Here is a 23,445-nt window from a genome sequence, read left to right as displayed (position 1 = left end):
GGCGGATTTCTGAGTTCAAGCCAGCCTGGTCTACAAAGTGAGTTCCAGAACAGCCAGGGCTACACAGAGAAACCCTGTCTCAAAAAACCAAAAAAAAAAAAAAAAAAAAAAAAAAAAAAAAAAAACCAAGAGCCAGGCAGAGAAGTCTGATAAGTCAAACAAGACTAAAAAGAAAATGCCCTAGGGACAGTGGATGAAGGAGAAGGCTAAAAAGAAAACGGGTGGCACAAACCACCTGCTGACAAAGTGTTTGAAGACAGGTGACAGTGGCCCTGGAATCAGGCAGTGTCTAGGTGACATTTGACGTGTTTTAAAGTGCCGTGACAGTTTTCTTTAAAATTCAAATTGTACCAAATGTCAGAAACCACGTCTTTCCATGCATTAAAATGAATCAAACGCCAAACCAAAAAAAAAAAAAAAAAAAAAGTGTAAGGCTGGATACGTTTTCAAAGTTTATTTTTGTGGGGTACCTAGACAAGGGGCCTTTTCAAGTCTGTCGGCTCCTCCCAGCCCCCATCTGCTCCAGGGACAGGTGAATGGAAGTGGAGCCTGAATCTAGCCCTGTTTCTTCTTGCTTTCGGAGACTGAGGGTCTTGCCTCATCTCCCTCCTGGTTCTAGAATATTAGTCCCTGGCACAGGCAGACTCTACACTGGGGATGGAGCAGATGCCACCCTCTGGGGTGACAAGGATAATTCAGGCCCTTTGAACCTAAAGACTCCAGGCTTACCACAGGCTACAGGAAGGCCTGCTTGGGCCCAGGACATAAGAGGGACATGGCTATGTCCTGAAGACATTCTGCCTTTATCACTGGCTCACATTATCTCTCCAATATCTAGTTGCTTGAATTGAAGGTGGCCACCTCCACAGATGCCTGACTGATGTCACCAAGGTCCTTGTTTCAATCACTCCCAGACATACTCTGATCTGGGGGATCCTTACCCTTCTTTGTCTGGCACTTCTGTTCTCCTTCCATCTGGCACTGTGTAGATGATTGGCCTGAGAGTGTGACCGTCCATCTATCTCACTTCCCATGATCTAGGTCCTCAGACTGAGCCCAGACTGAATGGGTGTCTCCCAGGAGGGATGGCAGACTGGAAGCCAGCATTTCTCCTGGAGACACATGGGCAGGAGGACTGGGGAGAAGAGGGGTAGCTTGGTGAAGGGCTGGTACAGAAGAGGGAGTCTTCTCTGCTAGACGGTCTCTGGGAGGAAGCCAGATAAGTTCATTCTTGTCTCTCTCACCCTTAGAGAGCGACCCCTATGTGTGGAGATGGAAAACAAGGAGCAGAGCCAACTGTGGGTGCTGTGGGTGGGGCAAGTAGCTGGGTGACTTGGCCAGGTCCCTTGCCTGCTCTGGGACCCAGTTTCTTCAGATGTAAAAGGTGCTGCAGTGAGGATCCCACAAAAGAGGCTGGTGCACAGAGGCTTGATGGTGTGAGATGCACCCCTTCTGAGGGTCCCGTGATGTCCCTCTGCTCCCTCTTGCTTGGAGATGTGTGGCTGCACTGGGTCCTGGTCCTTCAGAGCTGCCATTTCAAAGATTTCCTTTCCTTCCAGGCAGGAGAGTTCATGCCCTTCCTTCTGCACCTCAAGGGTCAGTGTAGCAAGGAGGACCCAGGGGAAGACTGTAAAGGATGGGGACACTGCCTCAGTGGTGGAGTGCTGGGCAGATGGGTGACAGAGGATCACACGGCAGCTGTCTGCTTGATGCTGTGGAAGCTGATCCTGGTGGGTGACGTGGGGATGGACATGGCCCGGGCCACAGGCACCCGGAGGGCGTGGTGGTCCTGCCAGCGGTGCCACCGCTTTCTCAGGGCTGAGCGCACCTGCAGGGAAGGAGAGCCACCTGTCTTTGCCATCCCTTATCCCCACCTCAAAAACTACTAAAGTTGTCTGGGATGGCCCTTGGCCTGCCACCCGCACTCAAAGGGGCTGGTGAGGTCCCAAACTAAGGTCCTCCCCTAAACCCTGTGCCTGCCCTGCAGTTTCCTTCAGGGACCCATCCTCTCTTTCCCTCTCCTGGAGAGGCCACTGGCCTGCTTAAGGTTCCAGTTCCCCTGTCTCCATGAATTGGGCACCTATGGCTCTGTAAGTCAGCCCCTCGGCTCAGCATCAGGTCCAGCTTTCTCCTCATCAGGAAAAGCCTCTCCTCTTCCCCTATGCAGCCCTGCCTTCTCTACTGTTGCCTGGGGGACAGCTCCTGGCTTCATTATTTCTACACTTGACTGTGTCCCTTCTGTTTGTATTGCAATGAAAGACAACAGCTTCTTCCTGAGTGTGTGTGTGTGTGTGTGTGTGTGTGTGTGTGTGTGTGTGTGTGTGCAAGCATACGTGTGTGTGCGATGAGCACCACAGCATGTATATGAGGGTCGCCTTTCATTTAGGAGTAGATTCTCTTCTTTCACCACGTGAGTTTTGGGTGTTGCTTCTTCTCTGCTGAGCTCACAAAGAACTGCTTGAATGACATATGCCTCCTCACATCTTTCTGAAAGCTTCCCTCTGTGGATCATCCCCTCTGTTTGGTTTCCACAGGCCCTGCTATCTGGGCACCTTGCTCTGAGGCCATACATCGAATATAGGGGTGCTGTTTCTGGCTTGTGTAGTTACTTTAAACTGGCTCTGCAGAAGTCCTGGTCCCCTAAAGCCGAGTGGTTTCCTCGCCCCATCTCCTATCAGATGGAGTTGAGAAAAGCCAGTGATGAAGCTCTTCTGAAAGGCTGAGCAGCTTGACTGGACCACCTGGGAGCGCAGCCTAAGAGACCTGAGCCCCTAGACCACCCCAAAGGCCCTGTCTCCTACCTCTCCATTGAAGAAGCAGTAGAAAACAGACACAAAGAAACCCTAGAAAGGAAGGAAGGAGATGTCAGGCATCTGCTGAGGGGTCATTTCAGCTAGAGGTTTGGGAGGACACAGGATAGCTGAGGCACACCTCCTAGGACCAAGGACTCAGAAGTCCTGGGCCCAGACAAGGGATGCAGTTGCACCAGGGTCTGCTCTAAGCTGGTGCAATCTCTTGCCTCAACATCCTGAGCTTGTCCTAGGTGTTCTCAGAAGTGCTACAATAGTTAAACCTCAGGATGGGGGTGATACAACCAGGGATGCCTGGTCAGCATCTGGGGCCAAGTGGGGTTCTGGATGTGCAAGTGCTTGTGTTTCAGTGCTCATATAACCGATCCTAGCCTGCCGGCTCAGTGTTAGCGTGCTGACTCAGTGTTAGCATCCAGGCTTGGGAGGTGTGCTGCCGCTGGGGTACCTACCTGGAAGGACTGCAGGAAAGAGTTGAAGTAGATGAACACAATCTGTGACAGGTCGTCCTCTCCAGGATTGACAAAGAAGAGCATGTAGGTGATGCCCAACAGGGGGAGGAGGACCAGGGTGGCCTTCACTGCCTTCCTGGATGGGGAAGAGAGAGGGTGAGGGCAAACCTGAGCTCACCTATAGGCAGGACTCACTCAGGGGGGAAGATGGGGTGCCCTGCTTTGCTCAAGCAACTCTAAGGGTGGGGACTCCAAGGGCTCTGGGGGGAGGAGGGCTTGCTTCTTCCATGCCTGCCAGGTCAAGGTGTCCAGGCGTTGCTGTACCTGTACTGGATTGTCTCGGATGTGGTAGATGCTCGTAATTTTGTCATCAGGATCCTGACAATGTTGAACAGAAACACAAAATTGATCTGGAAGAAAGCAGAGGGGGACCCGGGAAGGTGTGTAGTGAGGGTGGACTGAGAATCCCTGACACCTGCCTCCTAGGCACAAACTCCCTAGGCACCTGCTTTGGTCTCCCAACTTCTGCTCCTTCCTAGCAGGGCAGGAAGGCATCCCATTGACTCTAGGGCCTGCTCTCCACACATGGCCCAGGCAGCTTGTAAAGAAGATGGGTGGGGGGCTGGAGAGATGGCTCAGCGGTTGAAAGCATTGACTACTCTTCCAGAGGTCCTGAGTTCAATTCCCAGCAACCACATGGTGGCTCACAACCATCTGTTATGGGATCCAAAGCCCTCTTTTGGTGTGTCTGAAGACAGCGACAGTATACTCACAAACATGAAAGAAAGAAATAAATCTTTTAAAGAAGGAGGAGGTGGGAGGAGGAGGAAGAGGAAGAAGAGGAGGAGGAGAAAGGAGAAGGAGAAGGAGAAGAAGAAGAAGAGGAAGAAGAAGAAGAGTGAGAGACATGGCTACTCCTCTGGAGTCACTACTGAGAACTCCAACCCCTGCCTTACTCCAAAACTATACAGAAACCACAGCCCAGATCTCTGATCTACCTCTCTTGGTCACATGGTTCCCACTTATTGGTGGAGGATCTCAGAGGCCCTCAAATTGTCACTTGCTCTAGGTTGGTCAAAGGTACTTTCAACTCTGCCCTGGGGGAGAAGGACACAGGCCAGATGGTGTTATTAGTCTCTCCTACGCCTTCTCCTAGGTGCTTCTAAGCCTTCAGACACCCATGGGTGAGGAAGATAAATGGGCTGCCCAGTAGCTCTGGGAAAGGGCTAATTTATCTTCACTTGGTGTTTTCCCTGAGCATCAAAGACGCTCCCACCTCTGCTGTGGGTCTGCAGGCTCCCGAGTCAGCTTCCTGCGATATGTGTCTCTGTGGCTCCTCAGTCTCTTGCTCTCTGAGGGGGAATCTCAAGGGTCAGTAAAGTGATCAGCTGGTCCCTGTGGCTGTGCTGTCCCTCTGTGTATGCTGCCCTGTGTGACTGTCCATATGTGCTTGTCTCAGAGTGGGTCTTGTGCGACCATGCGTATGTGTCTATCGGGGAACACCGTGTGCCCGCATTCCTCTTTATGTATTGCTAAGTGCAGGCAAATGAGACTATGATGTGTACATGCAGGTTGGGGTTCTTTCCCCAGAGAGCGTTCACAGGCTAGGAGACACATAATTAGCCTAGAGATGTTTGCTGGCCTGTCTGTGTGGACACACACACACACACACACACACACACACACACATGCCCCCCAGTCTGTGTCTAGAAAAAAATCCATTGCTTCTATAGATTGAGCCAGCCCTTCTAATTCTCCCACACTATATATAGATTTGTGGCAAGGAGTAAAGGACATCAGTATGTATTGGCCTTGTCGCTGACTGTCCCTAAGCTGGGCGGTAGAGGGGCTGGAGAACTCCGACTCCCACCTCACTGCTCTGTCGCATGCATCTCTAGTATAGAGCCTAGTGAGCCCACAGACAGCTGGGAGGAGCAAGAGGCTGCTCACAGCCTGGGCTCACCTAGCCTAAGGTAACACAAAGTTCTTGTTCGTTTTCCAGGTCTTTCAGGCGTCTCTGGGAGTAGAGACTATTGAAATAAAATGATATCCAAGTTTCTATAAATATTTCTTGCATTGAATACCACTCAATTTACTAGCTGGTTCATTCAACTAGCTACCCAAATGTTTCATCTCTCCATTAACCCGCCGAATAGTCATCCATCTATCCAACCCCCCTCCCCCACCAAACACTTCAATCTATTTTCCACCCATTGTTTTTGCCCATCCATCCACCCACTCATGTACCCAGCAGTCACTGAGCTTCGCTTGGCTGCGGGGCCCTGTCCTCTGTCGTGAAGATGGCAGGAAAGTGATGTGGAGTGTCTAGGAGACCCCGCCCTACCCTTTCACTAACAGGCTACCCCCACCTGGTTTTGTGTCCCCTGGAAGCTACCCTTTCTTTTTGAGCTCATTTCCCAGTCTTCCCTTTTATAGTGTCTATGTCATCCCCAATCCATAACTTCCTCCCTCTCCAGAGAGCGCTCTGACCACTCCAGACCACACCAAACTCTTCAGGACTCTATATTAGACTCGACCCTACACCCCAAAGCAAAACAGCAGCTCCTCAATGAACCATTCTGTTTATATCTTGTCAGCTGCTCAACCAATTACCTTTCCATGCCGGCTTCTTCGCTGGGGCATCAGTGAAAGGCATGTGGACAGGCAGACACAGTGTCTGCTCACAGAGAACTATGGCCTAGTTCCTGATGGAGAGGGACTACATTTTTCATAGGGACTCACTCAGAAAAGGCTGGAGAAATGGCACTAAAATAAACAATCCGAGAACCGGTGATAGCGTTAGCTGTGAAACTGGAAAGCTTCCTTCCAGTCAAGAGACCAGACCAGGAGAGGACAGAATGGTATTGGGAGGAAGGAACCAGCCCCTGTGGGGGCCAGAGTAATGCTGCTTGTGGGAGCCAGGACCAGCTCCAGCGGGTGGAGGTCCACATAGGAAAACCCAAGTCCTTCAACAATTCCCTTGGAGGACACTCTTATCCACCCTGGAATGTTCTTAAGGTACTGGAGTGTACAGGTGAGGCTAGCTCCCCTAAGAAGCTCTCATGGAGAAGTCTTATCTTTCCATACTCCCAACATTGGTGGCTCAGTGAGTGCCTCAGACATTTGCATTCCATCTGCTTCTCCTCAGGAGCTCAGTGAAGTGGGTACCAGGCCTAGAGGGGGCCTGGGTCTGGTGGTGGTGGGAATGAAGGCAGCCACTGTGTGAGAGGAACATTACCACCATGGAGGAGCTCTTGTCTTGACTCCCACAGTGTGAGCATTTCAGTCTGTATTATCTTATGACAGGACAGGCCCCCGGAGGCCTATCCCTGCCCAGGGCTCAACAATGAAGAGCTAGTGTTCACGTCATTCTGGGTGCAGTCCCCAGCACTATACAGCTATCCCTCGAGACACAATTTCTTTAACTGGCAGGCCCCATCACAAGCCATGCTTAACAGATGCACAGGTGCAATAGACTGATCTGCCAAGCCAAAGGCAGCAGGGCTGGCTTCAACAGCCTCCGTCTCCTAGTTCCTACACGTTGCTCCTACAGGGGCTAAAGAAATGTGGGCAGACAGCAGCTGGCTACTCTTTCACATCCAGCCGCCCTGTCCCCTCCCATTGATTATATGTCTCCTGGAGGCTTAGTGTACTCCAGGACATGCTGAGGAAGAGTCCAGGGCACTAGCATACATTTGTGCCCCCTAGTCCTCACACGGACCCCATGAAGCATGGTACGAGCCAGAATTCCCTCGGGTTCACACCATACAGAGGGCTACAGCCACTTGTCCCATATGACACAGGGAACAGCCTTGCAAAGCCAGCCCACGGCTTCTGTTCCCTCAGTAAGTACGGCTCCTGAGTCTTCTGGAGGGGAAAGTACTTAGTAAGTCCTGCTTGCTTGTTCACAAAGAGCCTGTTTCTTACCAGATTCTCACTGTAGGCACAGGCTGAGAGGGAGGCAGGGGACAAAGCTGAAGACAGGGAAGAAGATCAGACAACAGAATGGGTGACTTTGGTTCATCTCTCTATGGGCTTCAGACTTGGCTCCTGCCATCTTTAAGCTGCATCACTCCCCCACCTCCCCGCCTCCCAGGCCTTGGAGACATCTCTAGCTTGCCCTCTCCTGGTTCTGAGCAGGACATCCCAAGTTTTGTACTTGTCTCTTCCTTGTGTCACTCACTCATCTTGCTGCTTGCTGCACCACACCTACTTCAGGGCCGCACCAGTCTGCTCTCCATAGACCCTTCAGGATGGACACCCCTGGAGACTGGCTCTCAATAGTGCATCACTACATACAGGGAGCTGACTAGGACAGGCCAAGAGCTCTGATAGCACACTTTCCTCCCATCCCCCAAAGAAGCTGTGCACACCTGACGTTACATTCAGGACCCCAGATGTGCGTAGCCCCTGGATGTTGTCACATGTGTATGCTGCTGGAGCGGGCTGGGGCCTCAGGCATCTACATTGGGAACAGGTATGGCCAAAAGCTCTGGGTGCTTTGGGGAAGCATGTAGAGTAAGGAGTCACCGTTTATGAGTCACCGAGCCTAGCATCAGTCAGTCCCACCTTAGTGTCACATGATGTAGATGTCTAGCCTGTGGCCTTTGGGCCCCAGAGCACTTGCAGGGGGCAGTACTCAGCCTGGAGCCTTCTCTAGTGTCATAGGGCTGGTTCTGCATGAGAACAGGGTAGACTGAAGGCGTAGAGAGTTAGCGGTCCTGAGGCAACATCCAGGGAAGATAAATAGGACAGGCTCCCCCACCTTCAAAAGGACATGTCTAAGACCTTTGTACATAGCTCTTCCAGGGTGCCAGGTTGAGACCAAGGCTGTTTGTCCTGGTGGTAACCCTGAGCTTGCTCTCTTTCCTAGCCCCTCTGTAATCCCCTGTTGTGGGTCCCGAGACCATCTTTGGCTCTAAGTATGAGTCTCCAGGTTCAAACCCCATGGTTTCACCTGCATTTTTGTGGCCTGCTTCCTCACCCGTCCAAGACAGATTACCACAGTCTTGCCTTGAAGACTGGTGCATAGCGACAATCCTGGTTATAAAGCCATGTGTTGGTTGTAATGAATGAACATCCTTTTCTCCCCCCGCCCCCCAGTAGCCACTAGGCAGTGATCAGGCTTCTCACAGAATCCAGAAATAAATGATGACAACCCTCTAAAGAACAGGAGAGGCAGGCAAGCCATGCAGGCAGGGTAGTGAGCAGGAGGCTCTCGTCCCCGGGTCTCAGCTCTGCTAATTGTGCCTGTAACCTTGGGTTTATCTCAGCAATGGGGAATATCATTTCTCCTATGTAGCAAAGGTGTGAGCATCTGAAAGTGCTGGGAACAGAACCTGAAGGAGGGCTCGGCTGGGATCCTGGAAACCTCTGCTAGTATAAGCAGCTGGCTCCAAAGGAAGCGGATGTGCAGTCAGAGAGGGAGGTACGTATACTTGGGTGGTGGGGAGCTGAACCCCCAAATGTTTCCTCTATTCTTCATGATGTCCTCACTACCTGGACAACAGTGTTAGGCTGGAGCTCATCCCTAAGCCTGTGCTTCCCATCCAGGCCAGCCTTCCTTGGCTGGATCCCAGGTTTATCAAAAGCCCCAGTCCTTTACAGGAGCTCCTGGCAGCTGGCTGGGAGGTTTTCATTCACATTGAGGGGTGAGTGAGTCACTGCAGCTGCTGGTCCAAGGACAATCTTTCCCTCATTGCTGACAAAGACCAGCTTCTGCCTAAGTGAGTGGAGCCCTGAAGGTGGGTGGAAAACCTTCCCAGTCATCTTCGGCGGATGTCCATCAAGGACACTCCAAAGATGTGTTCCAGTGACACCAACAGTCACAGGAGAGAAAGCGTCAGTGAATGGAAGAGAAGAGATAGACAGTACTTGTCGCCATGGTAGACAAAGGTAGACCCGATAGGCACTTGCTATGTGCGAAAGAAGGGTTCCATGGCCCTTTAAGAGAGCTGGTACTCATAGAAGCCTAAAATAAATCTTACATAAATGCCAATTTCTTATGGGGCCCTTTTGTATGTTTTTAAATGTATGATATATAATGGGCTCTTTTTTCCCCCCAGAATGCAGCTACTACTTAAACTCCATCTTAATTAAAGCTTGTTGTGCATTAAAGATGTGGTGGCAATTATATCTTAGATGCGAATACACTTGGCAAAAGGCGGGGAGCCTGGCCTAGGAACAATTGCTCATTACACCGCATTCTGGAATCTACTGCCAGCCTGAGGGCGGTGGGCGGGGCTTAGAGGCTGTTCCTGGGGGCAGAGGACCTGAGCTCTGTGTTGAATAGAAGCTGGTTCACCTTTCACTTGTACCAGCTTGGCTACCTTCCTGTACAGCATTGGACTTGACAAGGAACATATGACCCGGGAAGGTGCTAGAACCAACCAGACAGACCATTTCTCCACCTAAACACAATAGCAAAGAAAGTCTGGTGCCTTGTGCAGGCTGCCATGGGGAGAGCTCATAGAAGAATCAGTGGGCAGAGCAAGAAACAGTACAGAATAGGTGCAAGGTGTTGCCCAGGCCAGGTCTTTGATGGTGCCTATGCCTGGGTGGATCTCTTGCTATGCTCTTAGTGCCCCAGCCCATCAATCCGCAGAGGACATACCAAGAGCACGAGGATGATAGGGCCCTGGTAGATGTAGTCCACTAGGTCACCAGGTTCCTTGCCAAACCAGCACCTGCAAAAGATAAGGCAGCTGAGGTGGACACAGATTCTCAACTAAGAACTAGGTCTCTCTTGTGTGACCCACCTCCTGAGCCCCAGTCTCCAGGGCAGTTCTTGGTAGCAGACTACACACACTAACTACCCTAGTAAGGCCTTTCCCTGTCTTTTGTTGTATCCGGTGGGGCTGGTCTCCTGTGGCCAGTATCAGGGCTTGCCTGGGGCAGGGGTCGGGGTGGGGCATCCAGGACTGGGCATACAGCAATTACAAGAAGCAAAGAAAACCTGGGCTCTCCTTCTCTGGTGTATGGGATGGCTGTCCCATGCCACCTGTTGTTTGTAGAACCTGTGCTGTGTGCCAGACACTCATGGCAGAAAGCTGCAGCTGTGGATGTGGGACCTTCTTCAGCCCGGGTCTCAGTCTTTGGTCTTTGAGCTGAGCTGCGAACCAGGGAAGGCACCTACTGCCTGGCCAGTTTCACTAACAGCTGGAGATGCTTTGGGACCCGAAAGGAAGGCTGGGTTAAGTTTCTGCCTCTTCAACAAAGGTCATCCAGTGCAGGCCATCTCTGAACACCCAAAATTTCTGGTCTCTGTTTGAGTACCCTTGAGAGAAAGCTTATCACCTACTGAGGCATCTCTCTACTTCCTGAACACCTTTTGTCTCTATGAAGCTTTCCTCATGCTAAGGTCCTTAGATGTGACCCTACTCAAATGCCAGTTACCATTTCTTGCCCAAGTGACCCCATGGGGGAATTGCTGTCATCTGGGCTCTCAAAACTCCCAGGCCACCCTGTCCCACTTACTGTTCATTCTCATAGTGGAGTTTGCCAACTGCCCAGGCGACGATGATAGGGCAGGGTATGCCTGAAAGGAGAGGCACGTGCTGCAGGGGATGGACACATGCACAGACACGCTCTTGTAGTGTCAAGGCAGGACATCACAGGGGCCTGGGATTGTTTCTGATCTTCCAACTACAGGTCACCTGTATCCCTATGGTGCTTGTTCCAGCTCCTGCCCCAACCCTCAGCCATCCTCTCCAAGAAGAGTATGGTGTAGTGGACAAGTATCTTTGGGCTGGTCACCTTGGGTAGGAGGAAGGCTTTGTGGAATGACTTCCGGAGGGTTTGGGGGCATAATGGTGGAAGCAGATGCATCCTTAGACGGCGCAGGGGTGGTGGGCAGCGCTGTACTCGGGCATTGGTCAAGACTGCATGGGGGCAGTGGCTGGGGGGTTGCATGGGAGTAGCAAGGCTCCAGTCCTTGGCCTCAAGATGAAAGGGAGGGGGGAGTGGATATTATCAACTGTGCCCCTTTCCCAGGAGGCCCTCCTGCCCAGGGACCCTCACACCATCCAATGAAGAGGAAGAGCCACTTGCGCAGGCGCTCCGTGGAGTACGTCATAACAACGGCCGTGTGCAGGTAGCAGCCCTCCACGAACATCCAGAAGAAGTTGGTGACCACAAAGTAGTTGAAGATGGTGGTGATGCAGCGGCACCAGACCTGCATGTGGGGTGGGGTGGGGTGGTGAGAGGCTGCTGGGTCTGCAGAGCAGGTCCCACAGGGAGCCACAGGACCTAGAACTTTGGCATTCATGGACAGGGTTCCAAACACCAACCCCTGGTGGGGTAGCTCAGCCTTCCACCCTCACTTCCGGGCAGCTTCTCTTCCGTGTGCCTCTGACTTCCTCTCCTCCCCCACCTCTTCAGTCTCCTTTTGCTTATGTGGTATAGGGCGTGGAACCCAGGGTCCCCCACCTGCTAGGCAAGCACTCTGTCACTGAGCCTACCACCCTAGCTTTTTAAGACATTTAAAAACATTTTTATTTTGTAATAGGGTCTCACTAAATTGCCCAGGCTGGTTATGAACTCACTATGTAGCGCAGGCATACTCAGAACTTAAACTCTTTCTCAGTTTCCCAAGTAGCTGGGATTACAGGCCTGCATCTGATACCTCTTTTCAGTCTAGAAAGAGACAATGGTTGGCTTTTTGCCAGCTGACTGGGGCTGAACAGTTTTCAATGTCCCTTCGGCTAGCGTTTCATTTAGGGATAGACTTTGAACTTTCACTTAAAAAGAAAGAAGAAGAGCCTGGCACAGTAGCGCTCGCCTTTAATCCCAGGACTCTGGAGGTAGAGGCAGGCAGATCTCTGATTGGCCAGCCTGGTCTACAGCGTGAGTTTCAGGGCAATGAGGGCTACACAGAGAAACCCTGTCTCAAAAAAACAAAAAACCAAACCAAATAGAACAAAACAAAACAAACAAACAAACAAAAAAAAAACAAAGACTAAAACAAAACAAACCAAAACAAGAAACAACAACAACAAAACCCTGAAAACTGAAGTGACAGGAAAAAGCCACAGAGTAGGGTGGGGACGCTAAGTTGGAAGTGAGGTGTGTTTGTGTGTGTGTGTTGAGGACCAGGCCAGCTAAAGACAATGTACTGAGACCTCTATGAGGTAGGTATGTCAGAGAATGGATCTGGCCCTCTTCCAGATTCAGTTTGACAGTGACTTAGACACTCTGCAGCAACAGTTGACACAAATCGAGGGTGGACCCCTAATCTCTGGGGCTATGGAGTAGACACACCGCACCAACAATGTAACCTCTGCCTCTCTGTGCTTCACTTTCCACATCTGTGAAGGGGAAATTAATCTCTTTAGTCCTACACTTTAGATTAAGCAAGAAACCCCTGGATAGAGGTTAGTGCCAGTTCCTTTCCTCTAAGGCACCTGGATTTGTAAGATGGGCAGGGGGCGGGGGGCGGGGGGCAGGGGGCAGGGGGCAGGGGGCAGGGGGCAGGGGGCAGGGAATGAGGTGCTAGCTCATCTGGGAGCAACCCCCAAGGCCTGCCCCAAGGTGGGTTACTACATGAGATAGGCTAGGAACTGACAGGCATCAAGACAGGCACCCCCGAGTCTGAGGCTCCCGGAAGTGACCTCATTGCCCTCGTGCACTTCGTGGTCGATGAGCTGCAGCAGGAACCACGTGATGTTTCTCAGGATGAAGGTGGTGATGAGGTTCCAGTGGATCACATTCCGCAGGCAGCGGATACTCCTGTGGAGGCCGAGGTCAGGGTCAGCCAGGTTCAACCGGGGCTCAGGCTGGGGGTCAGCAAGATAAGGACCAGTTGGGAAAGACACTGCCTGGGATGAGGGTGGGGCTGGACCACAGCTCAACAACCCTCCCGCCACCGCCGTGACCCGAGCTGGGCTTGCTTTGCACCCTTCAGACAGGCTGGTGGTCATGGTCCTGGGGCCTGGATTAAACACACTTCCAGCCACTGTTCCCGGGCCCCAGAACGGAAGAGGCAATGTCTGGTAGAGACAAAGGTAAGGAGAAAGCAGGGTGGAGGTGGACTCACCGTAGGACTAGGAAAAGCAGGAAGGCGGCCACCAGGGCCACCACGGAAACACAGTGGCCCAGGTAGTTGACAATGAGGGCGATTCGGTAATGAAGGTCATACTTCCTCTGCTGGACAGACAGACAGGCATGGGAAGACAGAGACATGGCTATGTGGGAGTAGGGTTGGTACTCCAGCTATTTCTGCCCTGACCTTGGGACAAAAAATATCTCTGAATATCCTCAGGCTTCTAGATCTTTCTGCTGGTGGCTCTATTATTATAAATGTGTAAAGCCTGGGGGTACAGACTATAATCCAGCTGCTTGAGATTAGGAGGACCTACCTGGATGACTTAATACCTCTAAATAAATACATACACAAACAAATAGGGCTGGAGCTGAGAATCCGTGAGAGATAGCTTGTCTAGAATGTGTGGTTCTGGGTTTAATCCTCAACAACGCACACACATTCACAGAAACTGTAGCCAGGCCTCCCGACATGCATTTTAGGGGCATGTTTTAGACATGAGCTATTCTGAGATATCCTAGGGTTGTAGATGCAGATTAAAAACTTGGTCCTCCACAGTGCCACGTCTGGGTTTAGCCTCTGCTCAGACCCCAGCTGGCAGGGTAACCGAGGGTAAGATGGCTCTTAGTTATGACATGTGTACTATGGGACCAACCTTCCCTCTTGCCTTAGAAGCAGTGACCTATCGGAGGTGCAGAGGGGTAGGTTGGGATTGGCCCCTGAGCATAGCAATGAGGATGTATAGTGCAGAACACTTATGAATACCACTCAAGTGGAATACAAGTCAGTCCACCTTGTCTCACTGCCAGGAGGGCCGTGAGAACATAGAGGAAGGCCAGAGGGCTGTTGAGAGTGGACTTCTTTCTAGCCAGGCTATAGAGCTCTGCTCATGCTCCCCTGAGGCCTCCCTGTGGAACACCTGGGCTCGAATTCTGTGGCTCCACTTCTCGGGAGAGGCCAATGTTCTGTCCTCTACACTTGGTCTTCATTGGTGGAAGGGCTCCAGACCAACTGAGAGCTTCCTTGGCGAATAAAGGGGAGGTGTGGAGTCGGGACGCACCATTTTGGGTCAGAAATGAAGCCAAGCTTGTTGGAGGTGGAGCTCAAGGGACAGTGTTTGCCTAACATGTATGAGGGCCCTGGGTTGGATCACAGTGCTAAATGCAATGGCGAAGGGAGGCTAGATCTCCAGCAGAACTGAATCCACTTCCAGAGCAAGAGCCAGTGCAGGGTGGCAAGGTTCAGGCAGGCCCAGCTTCCTGTTGGGATGATGGTCTTGGTGAGTCTGTACTTGTTTCTCCATGGAATGATAGAAGCAAAATGCCAGATGGGGAACATAAGGCCCAGAAGAAGGGAAAAGAAAGTACTCACAGAGCCCATTAGCTGCAGGGAGCACTGGCTACACGGCGCCTTTTCTGTGTTTCACCCCACCAGTCCAACCAAGCTCTCTTTAAGGGGGGACTCTCTGAAGAGTAGGGGATGCAGAGAAGGGCGTCTGGGTGTCACCCAGGCTGGCTCTGTTGCCCACGAGGTCCTTTGTGCTCAGCCTGAGTCCTAACGCTGTGTGAGGACCTGGGTTGGGGGAGGCAGGGCACTCACCTTGTCATCCAAAATGGGCTCACAGTGTGAGTAGTTGACCCTCGAGGCCCAGGTCCCATTCTCCAGGCATTCTCGGTAGGCATTCCCTAGAGAAGATGCCAACCACTGAGAATCAGGTCTCGCCCAGGTCTCGCTCTCACCGCAAAATCCCTCCCCTGGTACCTGCAGGATAAGGTCCACACTCTTTAGCTCCCCGGGACCTGAAAACACAATGCATATCTGAAAGCTAATATGAATCATTTATATGAAAATTACACACAGGGCTTTATCTTACACAGAGGCTGAAAGGCCCATTGCAGACACACTCTGACTAGCTCTTTGTGCGGCTTCTTTCTTTTATTCCTCTGCTACAAAACTGGACCCAATTGTGAGTCTTGGGTTATGGCTGAAGATTGGCTGCTTTTAGCACAACAAACAATTTCTGTTCCTTCTTTGGTCATTTTCCGTGTGCACTTCATACTCTTCCCTGACAGCAGCCTCTGCATTTCCACAATAGCTGCCGCTTACATGGTGTGTGCCTGCCCACCCAGGTGGCTCTTCTGGCTGAGTCTAATGGACAAGATGCCCTTGCCATTCAGTCTTTGTTCTGATCCTTTTTCTACAGAGGAGGACACTGAGGCACAGGGAGAATCGAGGTTACCAAGATGGCAAGGTTTGGCTCTGTGTTTTGTGTGCTTGACCTCTAGGTCACCTGGCTGGGGTAACAGAAGTTTGGGGGTGCAGGATTGTGCTGCTGCCTGGAAACTGACTGCTTGGCATGCCACTACATATTCTATGTGTGGGGAGAACCCATATCCACACCAAAGCTGAATGTGATGCCTAATAGGACAGTTTTGGAGCCATGTCCAGTGAACAGAAGCTGAGGCTTCCTCAGGGGCAAAGCATGAGGCCAAGAATATTCAGACTCAGCTTTCAACCTGAGCTGTGACCCTGGAGGTCTAGATTCAAAGCTGCTCTCTCTGTAACTCGTCCCAACACCCTCCAGGCAGGAGGGATGCCTTTTCCCCCGAGATCCCCCAAAGCCTTTCACAAGTCTCTGCATCACTGTTAGCAGAGAGCCCACCTCTCCTTTGATTACAATTCCAGATGATCCATTGTTTGGGGATGATTTATACCAGGGCTCTACTTACTGGCTCATGGGTTTTCTTTTTTGGCTCACATTAAATATACAATATAAAGCTAATTAAAATAAATAGCTCAGAGCACAGAGTCATAGGGCTGGAGGGGAAACTTTAGATTGTTTTTTGGAAGCAGTGAGTTCTGAAAAAAAATTAAGTTACTTAGAAACTCACTTCCGTTGAGATGACAGTGAGCTCAAAACGAAGAGATTATTAAGGACCGCTTTTTGAAGAACAAAAAACAACGGGGGAGATTCTATTAGTTCAATTATTCTTTAATCTAGTGCTCTGAACACAGAGTTCTCAAATTCAGGGTTTGAAAAACTTTGCCTCCAGTGCCATCAGCATGAGGCCCAACTCTGTCAGGATCCTGAGTCAGCCAGTGGGTCTCACAAGGATTGTAGCCCTCAACGAGAGACCCCAGCACCCAGGGCTCAGTCCCTATCAGAAAGAGATGAGAGATGGCTCAGTGGTTACAAGCATAAGCTGCTCTTGCAGAGGACCTGAGTCTCTATACCTAACACCCATATGATGGCCTACAACCATCCCAAAGTCCAGATTTAGGGCGATCAAATATCTGGCTCTGACCTCTTTGGGGGCCAAGAACATACATGGTGTACAGACATACATGCATGCAAAATACTCATAAGATAAACTAAAATCTTTACAAGGTAAACAGATGATGTCCTCTGCAGAAAAAGCCAGACTCCTAAGAGTTCCTTCATCCAGTGATATATTTCTTACCTGGCATGTTGAGGGGACACCTCCCTTACTTGTTGGTAAGGAAAGTGGTCCTGGCCATGATTAAATGCCATGCATACTGAAAAAACATCAACAGTAAGTGTCGTTTTATTGCTCTCAAGAATGAAGTCTAACTCTCTAGGCATGACAGTAAGATTTCTCTACCCTAGACACCATGGTTGCCCAGCCTCCCAATCACAGCTGGCATTTGCTCTAATGGGCCTAGCAGATGCCCAGATCAATGGTGCTTCAGCCCCTGAGACACGCTGCATTGTTTTTTCTGCTCTCCAGCAAACTCCTGTTCATCCTCAACCTAGCCCGATGCCGTCGCCTCCGCAGGGCCGGCTCAGCAATGTAGAGCTGACACCCTCGTTCTTTCCCCCACTAAGTACCTCTTCTCGAGAGTCTCGCTTCTCGGAACACAGCGCTTCACCTTTTACTACCCTTGGATTCCACTAACACAGGCATTTTCGTATTATTGTGTGCACGCATGTGCTTGTGTGCGCGTGAGCGCTTGGATCCAGTTTCACAAAGCAAAATTTAGTCTGACCACAGCTATAATGTTTTCCGTTCTACTCAGTTCTAATGTATCTGTTTGTTTCATACGTAAACGCTAGTCATGACCCACAAAATCGATTTCATGATCCATTATTGTCACACAATCTGTGGGTTGAAAAACAAAAATCTATATTAGAGCATTTGCAATGATTCAGGGTGGGCTCTGTCACTTTGAATCTAGTTCTTTCCTGTGCTACTGGACTTAAGCCCCCTGGTGACAGACAAGTAGGCAGGGTTTGTATTGGGGCCATTGTGTGCCACCCTCTACCCCCCTGGAGCAAGATTTTGAGGACATGTGGACAGTATTGAACTGACTTAGATTTGCTAAACCTCCAAAATCATTGTCTGAGATGTGGGATGTGGGAGTGAAGAGGACTTCCCTCTGGGGCCTGATGCTGTCTGGGGATGAGTTTCTGGATATCAACACTGGGTGTCAGAAGACTGGAAGACAGATGTGCCTGTTCTTTGAGGGATCTGTCTGCTACAACTAATGAGGGCACCAAGCCCTCAGGCACAGCCTTGGACAGGAGAGTGGAGGAGCCCTGCTCCCTCCTCCCCTTAAACCACAGGAGGATGGATGGACACATACAGTCTGAGTTCAGATGTCCAGGCAAGAACTGTGGGGCTGGATACAGTGCAGTAGGTACCTGTTCCCACAGCAACACAGGTGCACCTGCTGAGAATCAATGCTGATGGTGTGCAGTGTGTCCTTCCAGGGGCATTAGGGTCTGGATGCTACAGGTGGGGATCCCCAGAGTGGCACTGAACTATTGAGCAACCGACTCTCCCCATTATAGGTGCCAATGCTTTGCTAATTGTTTCCCATTCAGAGACTCACCCGAGGTGATTTAGAAGCCTGACTCCGGGATGGGAGCCTATCATTTATTTTTAATTTTGTCTCTGGGGGGCTAGATGACCACGGCCAAGTCTTTTCTCCTTTTCTTTGGTTTCCCCTCCCAGAAAAAAGTTATTCCCATTGCTTCCCTTCGATACCTCTGTGATCTTCAGGAAGCTCTCTATTTACTAAGTGGGCCTTTCCAGTTTGCTGAATGCTGAGCATGAAACCATCCCGATAGGTCCAAGTATCCCTACTTCTAAACACTCCCTCTATTACCACCTTTATCTCTCGTATCCTCACTCATAAGATCAGGACCATGTGGAGCAGACTGAGCATTTGGGGAAATAATCTGAGACGGGTTGGATATAGGAGAGTGAGTGAGGTTGTGTCGGGAGGAGGAGAGTCGTTGTCCCTGGCTATTTGGAAAGACTTATAAGGAGGGCAGGTAATGGTAGGGAGAAAGAGGCTAGTCGTGACATTTACAGAAGTCAGTGAGTGGCTTGGACCATTCAGCACCACGGACAGCAAACCCAAAGCCTATCACCATTTCCGTAGGTGGGAAGACCTTGGAGAGCTCCTGGCCACGTAGGTCTGTGGTCAGTCCAGTTCCTCTAGCAGTTTGCACAGCGGCTGTCTGTGACCCCAAGCGTCCAGCTGTTCACTTTTCGCTGGTCCATGTTCGGCTAGGATTGTTCTCTTGCTGATTCCTGTTTTAAAAGGCCCTTCTTTCTCACCCAGCCCACAGGCCGCCTGCAGTGAGAACCTCTGTCTTCAAACAGAGATCTCCTAAAGCAAGGACTGCATTTCCCTCTCATTTGGCCCCTTCTTAAATGCTGAACGTTGCTGAACACGCAGGGATGGACCAAGGATGCTGATGTTGCCTAGGTTACTGGGGAACTCAAAGCGTGATAGACTCAGCGCAAGCCAAAAGGAGAGTTGGCAGCCTTGGATGCGTGAACCCTACCACACCCCACAGCAATGTACGCGCAGGAGGCAACTAAATCTCTCACACATCCAGTGACAGGACAACCCTACTGGTGGAACTTTAGTCACCAAAGTCCAAGCCCCTGTCCTGGGGAGGGGCGGGGGCATCAGTCTCAGATGGCAAGCCCTCTGGAAGCATTTTTTACTTCCCAGACACAGTCTTTGCTGCTCTGAGGGGAGCACATTAGAAACCGAGTCAGTGGGCACCTCATTGAGAATTTAAGAGGGGAAAGAAACTTCTCCCTCTTTTGGTCTATTTTGGATCAAAGAGGGAAAGAAAGTTCCCCAGGGCTGGGCCTCCCCTGGGGAATATGTCCCGAGATGCCATAGAGCCAGTTTATCTGAAAGGGGCTTCGGGCTTCCCCCCTCCCCACTGCACCTAAGATCCCTGCAACCAACTGTGCCATTCTGCAGGCTGTGAGACTCCTAGTGACCACATTCGGAGAAGAAAATGCCTTGGGGACCACATAGGCCACCCCAATCTCTCTGTCACCCGAAGTCCAGCTGCTCCAGGTAAAGCCATTTCTTGACTGAAATATTATATCTTGACTGACTTGTTTTCTTGCCTGGTGAGAATAAAGTCTATCCAACGTCTCCCAACCTAGCCTCCAGAGCCTGGCCTGGGCAAGGGTGATGTATGATGCAGCTAACTGTTGACGAGACCACTGGGGAGGCATAGCCAGAGCTGGCTGGTTGGGACTTAGTCAGGATGTTAACAGAAAGTTCCCTGAGACTCCCACATGAGGTGTGCCACCCCGAGAGAGGGGTCTGTACACCCCAATGCTGCTGCATCACAGTTAGGATGGACTGGATCTCGAATCCCTTGCACACCTCACTTGGTCTTATCATAGCCCTTAGGAAGCAGGTGACCAGAGACTGGGAAGCTGGGGATGTTCACACTTGTTCACACTTGTTCTAGGTCAGAAAGGTTGTTAGACTGAAGATCTGGGTATCTGCCGTTGCCTAAGTCAGACACTGGGTTGGAAAGAGCCTCACTGGAGTCATTTGCCCATAACACCTAGGGCCATAGGATGCCCACCTCATTGCTGCTATGCTGCATGGACTCTACTCTCCTCATTTTAACTGTCTACACTGGACCTAAAGCTTCTTAGTTCCATGAGGCTTTTTACTTATTATGTTCTACCATCTTGTACTGAGCAAAGTGAGGGCAGCCGCCTGTACTCACAGGAGACAACGGAGAAACTAAGTTATGAAGACACTGAGCGATTTGATGGTGGTCACACTAGGTCCGTGAAGGAGGGGAGGGGTGAGTGAGATCCACTTCACTGTGGACATCACTGCTTCCTCAGGAGAGGAACCTATGGGAGAGCCCCCCACATGGTGCCCTAGCCTCTGCTTCTCGTTCCAGCCATCCCAGCAATGCCTGTGTTCCATGATGTTGGTCTGCCACGATGCTAGCCTGAGAAGGGACTAAAAAGGTGGTGAGTTGGGGACCTTGAAGCACAGGCTATTCTGAAACCAAGAAATGAAAGGGAAAGGGACCTTCCTAAAGCATAGAGATGGAGGTTCAATGTGGGGCTACGCTTGCCAGAGGAAAGAAAAGTAGCCATTATGAGAAGAGTTAGGCCTGGTTCTCAACCCTAGGCTCTTGTAAAGTAATGGCTGAAGTAGACCTGTGCCTGCAAGGCCCTGCCTCCTCCAGCCCCGAGAAACAGAGCAGCCCTCTGAAGGCCTGCCTTTTCCTAGCAGCTTCTGGACATCAGACAAACTCGGGTGGGATGGACACTGTGCTTCCTTCCAAGACAACATGCAGAGAGACCATACCATCCCAGAATGACAACCTCCATGGTGTGAGGTGTCCCAACCTCATGCCTAAAACAGAGATACACCTCTTTCTAGGCCTCAGATAGCGTCTGCTCCCCTCTCCTCCTGCCCCATGGTGACTGTCCTCTGCAGAACACAGGGAAACACAAGCTCTGTTCCTTCTCCACCTTGACACGGTTTCATGAAGTCAGTGCCTTCTCCTCACACAGATAAGAGCACTAAGAATGCAGTATCAACAACAGCGAGAAAATGAAACCAGCTTCAGAGAAGAATGAATGGATCTGGAAAGCATTATATTAAATAAGGTGGCCCAGCCTCAGAAAGATCAAAATGTCACACTTGATCATTTTTATTGTTCGTGCGAATATAAATAAGGGAATTTGAGAGTGGGCACAGACTGTGAAGTGATATAGGAGACCAGGAGGAGACATTGAGGAAGGTGTGTGTGCCAAGGTGGCAAGGAAGGATGGGTATGATGTGGAATTGAGAAGGAGTTGCTGGGGGCAGGAGAGTGGACAGGGAGGAGGAACAGTAACAACAGAACATACTTTTTTATATCCTCAAAAGAACAATAACAAAAGCCTACTAATACACTAATAGCATATGCTAATGAAAACATACTGGAGCAGGAAGAGAGCTCGAAGCATAAAGACACTTGCCCGGGCAGCCTGGCTACCTAATTTGTTCTCTGGAATCCATGTAAAGAACTGATTCCATCAAGTTGTCCCCTGATCTCCACATGTAAGCTTTAGCGTGTGTCCCCACCTCCCACGTCATGCACACACAATAATAAAATTATAAAAGTCAATAAAATGAAAAAAGGAAAGAAAACGAAGGCAAAAGAATCAGGAGGCGGCCGGTCACCAGGGAACCTTAGCCCTGCACTGAGGCTGCCTCCTACATCTCAACCGGCTCCTTGCATCCCCCTGCCTCTGCAGAAGTACCATCTCTCTGTCCATGGGGCATGGCTGGAGGTGGTCAGCAGGACCCAAGTGACTGAACTTGAGCAAAGCTAGGAACGGGCCCTTTGGGGTGCTGGAGGGTAGGTGTCCTCCTTTATGGAGGACTTCTGGGCTCTAGACTTCTGCGGTTGTTGGTGGCAGTCAAAGGGAAGACAAGGAATGATTCTGGAAAGCAACAGGACAAGCCAAGGTTCCCAGTGACCTTGGACAAAAATTCAGATGGTACATGCTGAAAATCAAGCAGCATCCTTTCAGAATTCCTGGGCCCTCACCGGTGGGCTATGGACAGCCAGTCAGCATCTTTGTGTCTTGCAAGAATGAAGGCAGTCAGCACCTCCATGGTCCCCCTCTTTCCTGCTCACATACCCTCTCTCTACATGACACATCACAGCCTCAGTTCTTTCAGTTCCAGTGAAACACTTCCTCCAGGAAGCCTTCCCAACTTACCCTCCATCCTCACATTGACTCTGGCAGCCATCAGTGCTATTTCACCTCAGGGCAGACTTCTCTGTCTTCTGGGTTCCTTCCGCACAAAGTGAATGGGTGTTAGAGCGTGGTTGGTCTTTTCCTACATGAAGTGACAGGGCAAGGATGCTGGAGGCACGTGGACAGTTGTAGGTACTGGTGGCCAGAGAGTCTCCACACCTGCTCTCTCTCCCTTCCTCCTTTACTGTTTCCACACCTAATGTGATGGGGGAACCTATCCTACCTTCCCTCTCTCTCAGCAGAAAAACAGTCCTCACACATCGGAAACTTCCTGCTTGTGGAAAATGAAAGTGTCTAGGGGTGACCATGTGTCCCCAAAGACAGAGTCAGCCCAGTTCCTAGATCTTCAGTTTCTAACTCCTTGCCCCAGAGGCTCTGTCTTGTACCCTCCGACCTGCAGCCTCTACAAGTGCCACGTGCTTGCTGTTGAGGCCTTCCAGGAAGCCTGCTAGGCATGGCTCAGACTGTGCTACGTCTCTGATCCCAATCTCTGACTGTTTGTTCAAGTCTGGTTTATAAGCTGTCTAGGGCTCCTGAAGCCAAAGGCTTTGCAACTTTTCTTGATATCTTTGTCCCATGATGCTGAAGAGGGGGTTCCTGTCCAAGGACACAGCCTGGTGGGAGGTTTCTCTGCCTGGGTGCTTCTTAGGTTGTGTTTCCATTTTAGAACGGGGTTCTAAATGGGGATGGGAAGTGAGGCTTCAGTCTTCTCCTTAGGTTAGTTAAAGCAGATATCCCCTCTCTTCCTGCCTCACAGATGCCTCAATATACATGCTTGGATTGGTTTTAACTGCCTGGGATTTGAACTTAGGCTTGGGAAGTCTAGGGGAGACTGATCCACCTCTCATTGGAGTCTTAGGATTCCTGGCAGTCAGAGCTTGAGCAAGCGAGCAGAAATTACCACGTTCTCTACTTGTCAGACTGCCTACCTTCAAAGTAGACGAAAGCCCCTCCCTCCAGAGACCACTACGACAAGCTCCAGACTGAGCATCAATGGCGTTGGCCAGCTGGTGGTCAGGGCTGATGGCATCTACCACCTAGGGAAAGCAGGGATCTTCCCACTGGGTCCTATGTTC

The 23,445-nt window shown here is 50.7% G+C and overlaps 1 protein-coding gene across 6 annotated transcripts in view; it reads right to left on the bottom strand.

The window, feature by feature from the left end:
* Crhr2 (corticotropin releasing hormone receptor 2) overlaps positions 1-23,445 on the bottom strand; it is a 47,929-nt gene that overhangs the window by 5,278 nt on the left and 19,206 nt on the right. For 2 of the 6 annotated variants that reach the window (XM_034519102.2, XM_034519104.2), the window contains 10 exons: positions 14,898-14,983; positions 13,293-13,399; positions 12,868-12,985; positions 11,279-11,432; positions 10,736-10,796; positions 9,873-9,945; positions 3,584-3,669; positions 3,260-3,395; positions 2,802-2,843; positions 132-1,828 (listed from right to left, as the gene is read on the bottom strand). In XM_034519102.2, coding sequence (XP_034374993.1) covers positions 1,688-1,828; positions 2,802-2,843; positions 3,260-3,395; positions 3,584-3,669; positions 9,873-9,945; positions 10,736-10,796; positions 11,279-11,432; positions 12,868-12,985; positions 13,293-13,399; positions 14,898-14,983 — 1,004 coding nt within the window. In that variant the 3' untranslated portion in view covers positions 132-1,687. Of the gene's footprint in view, positions 1-131; positions 1,829-2,801; positions 2,844-3,259; positions 3,396-3,583; positions 3,670-9,872; positions 9,946-10,735; positions 10,797-11,278; positions 11,433-12,867; positions 13,033-13,292; positions 13,403-14,897; positions 14,984-23,445 lie in introns of those variants that run through there. The other 4 variants (XM_034519101.2, XM_034519103.2, XR_013104007.1 and 1 more) reach the window with 3 other exon arrangements.

The sequence above is a fragment of the Arvicanthis niloticus genome, chromosome 15 (genome assembly GCF_011762505.2).
Source record: "Arvicanthis niloticus isolate mArvNil1 chromosome 15, mArvNil1.pat.X, whole genome shotgun sequence".
Classification (NCBI taxonomy): Eukaryota; Metazoa; Chordata; class Mammalia; order Rodentia; family Muridae; genus Arvicanthis; species Arvicanthis niloticus.
This window is presented reverse-complemented; position numbering and strand designations above follow the sequence as displayed.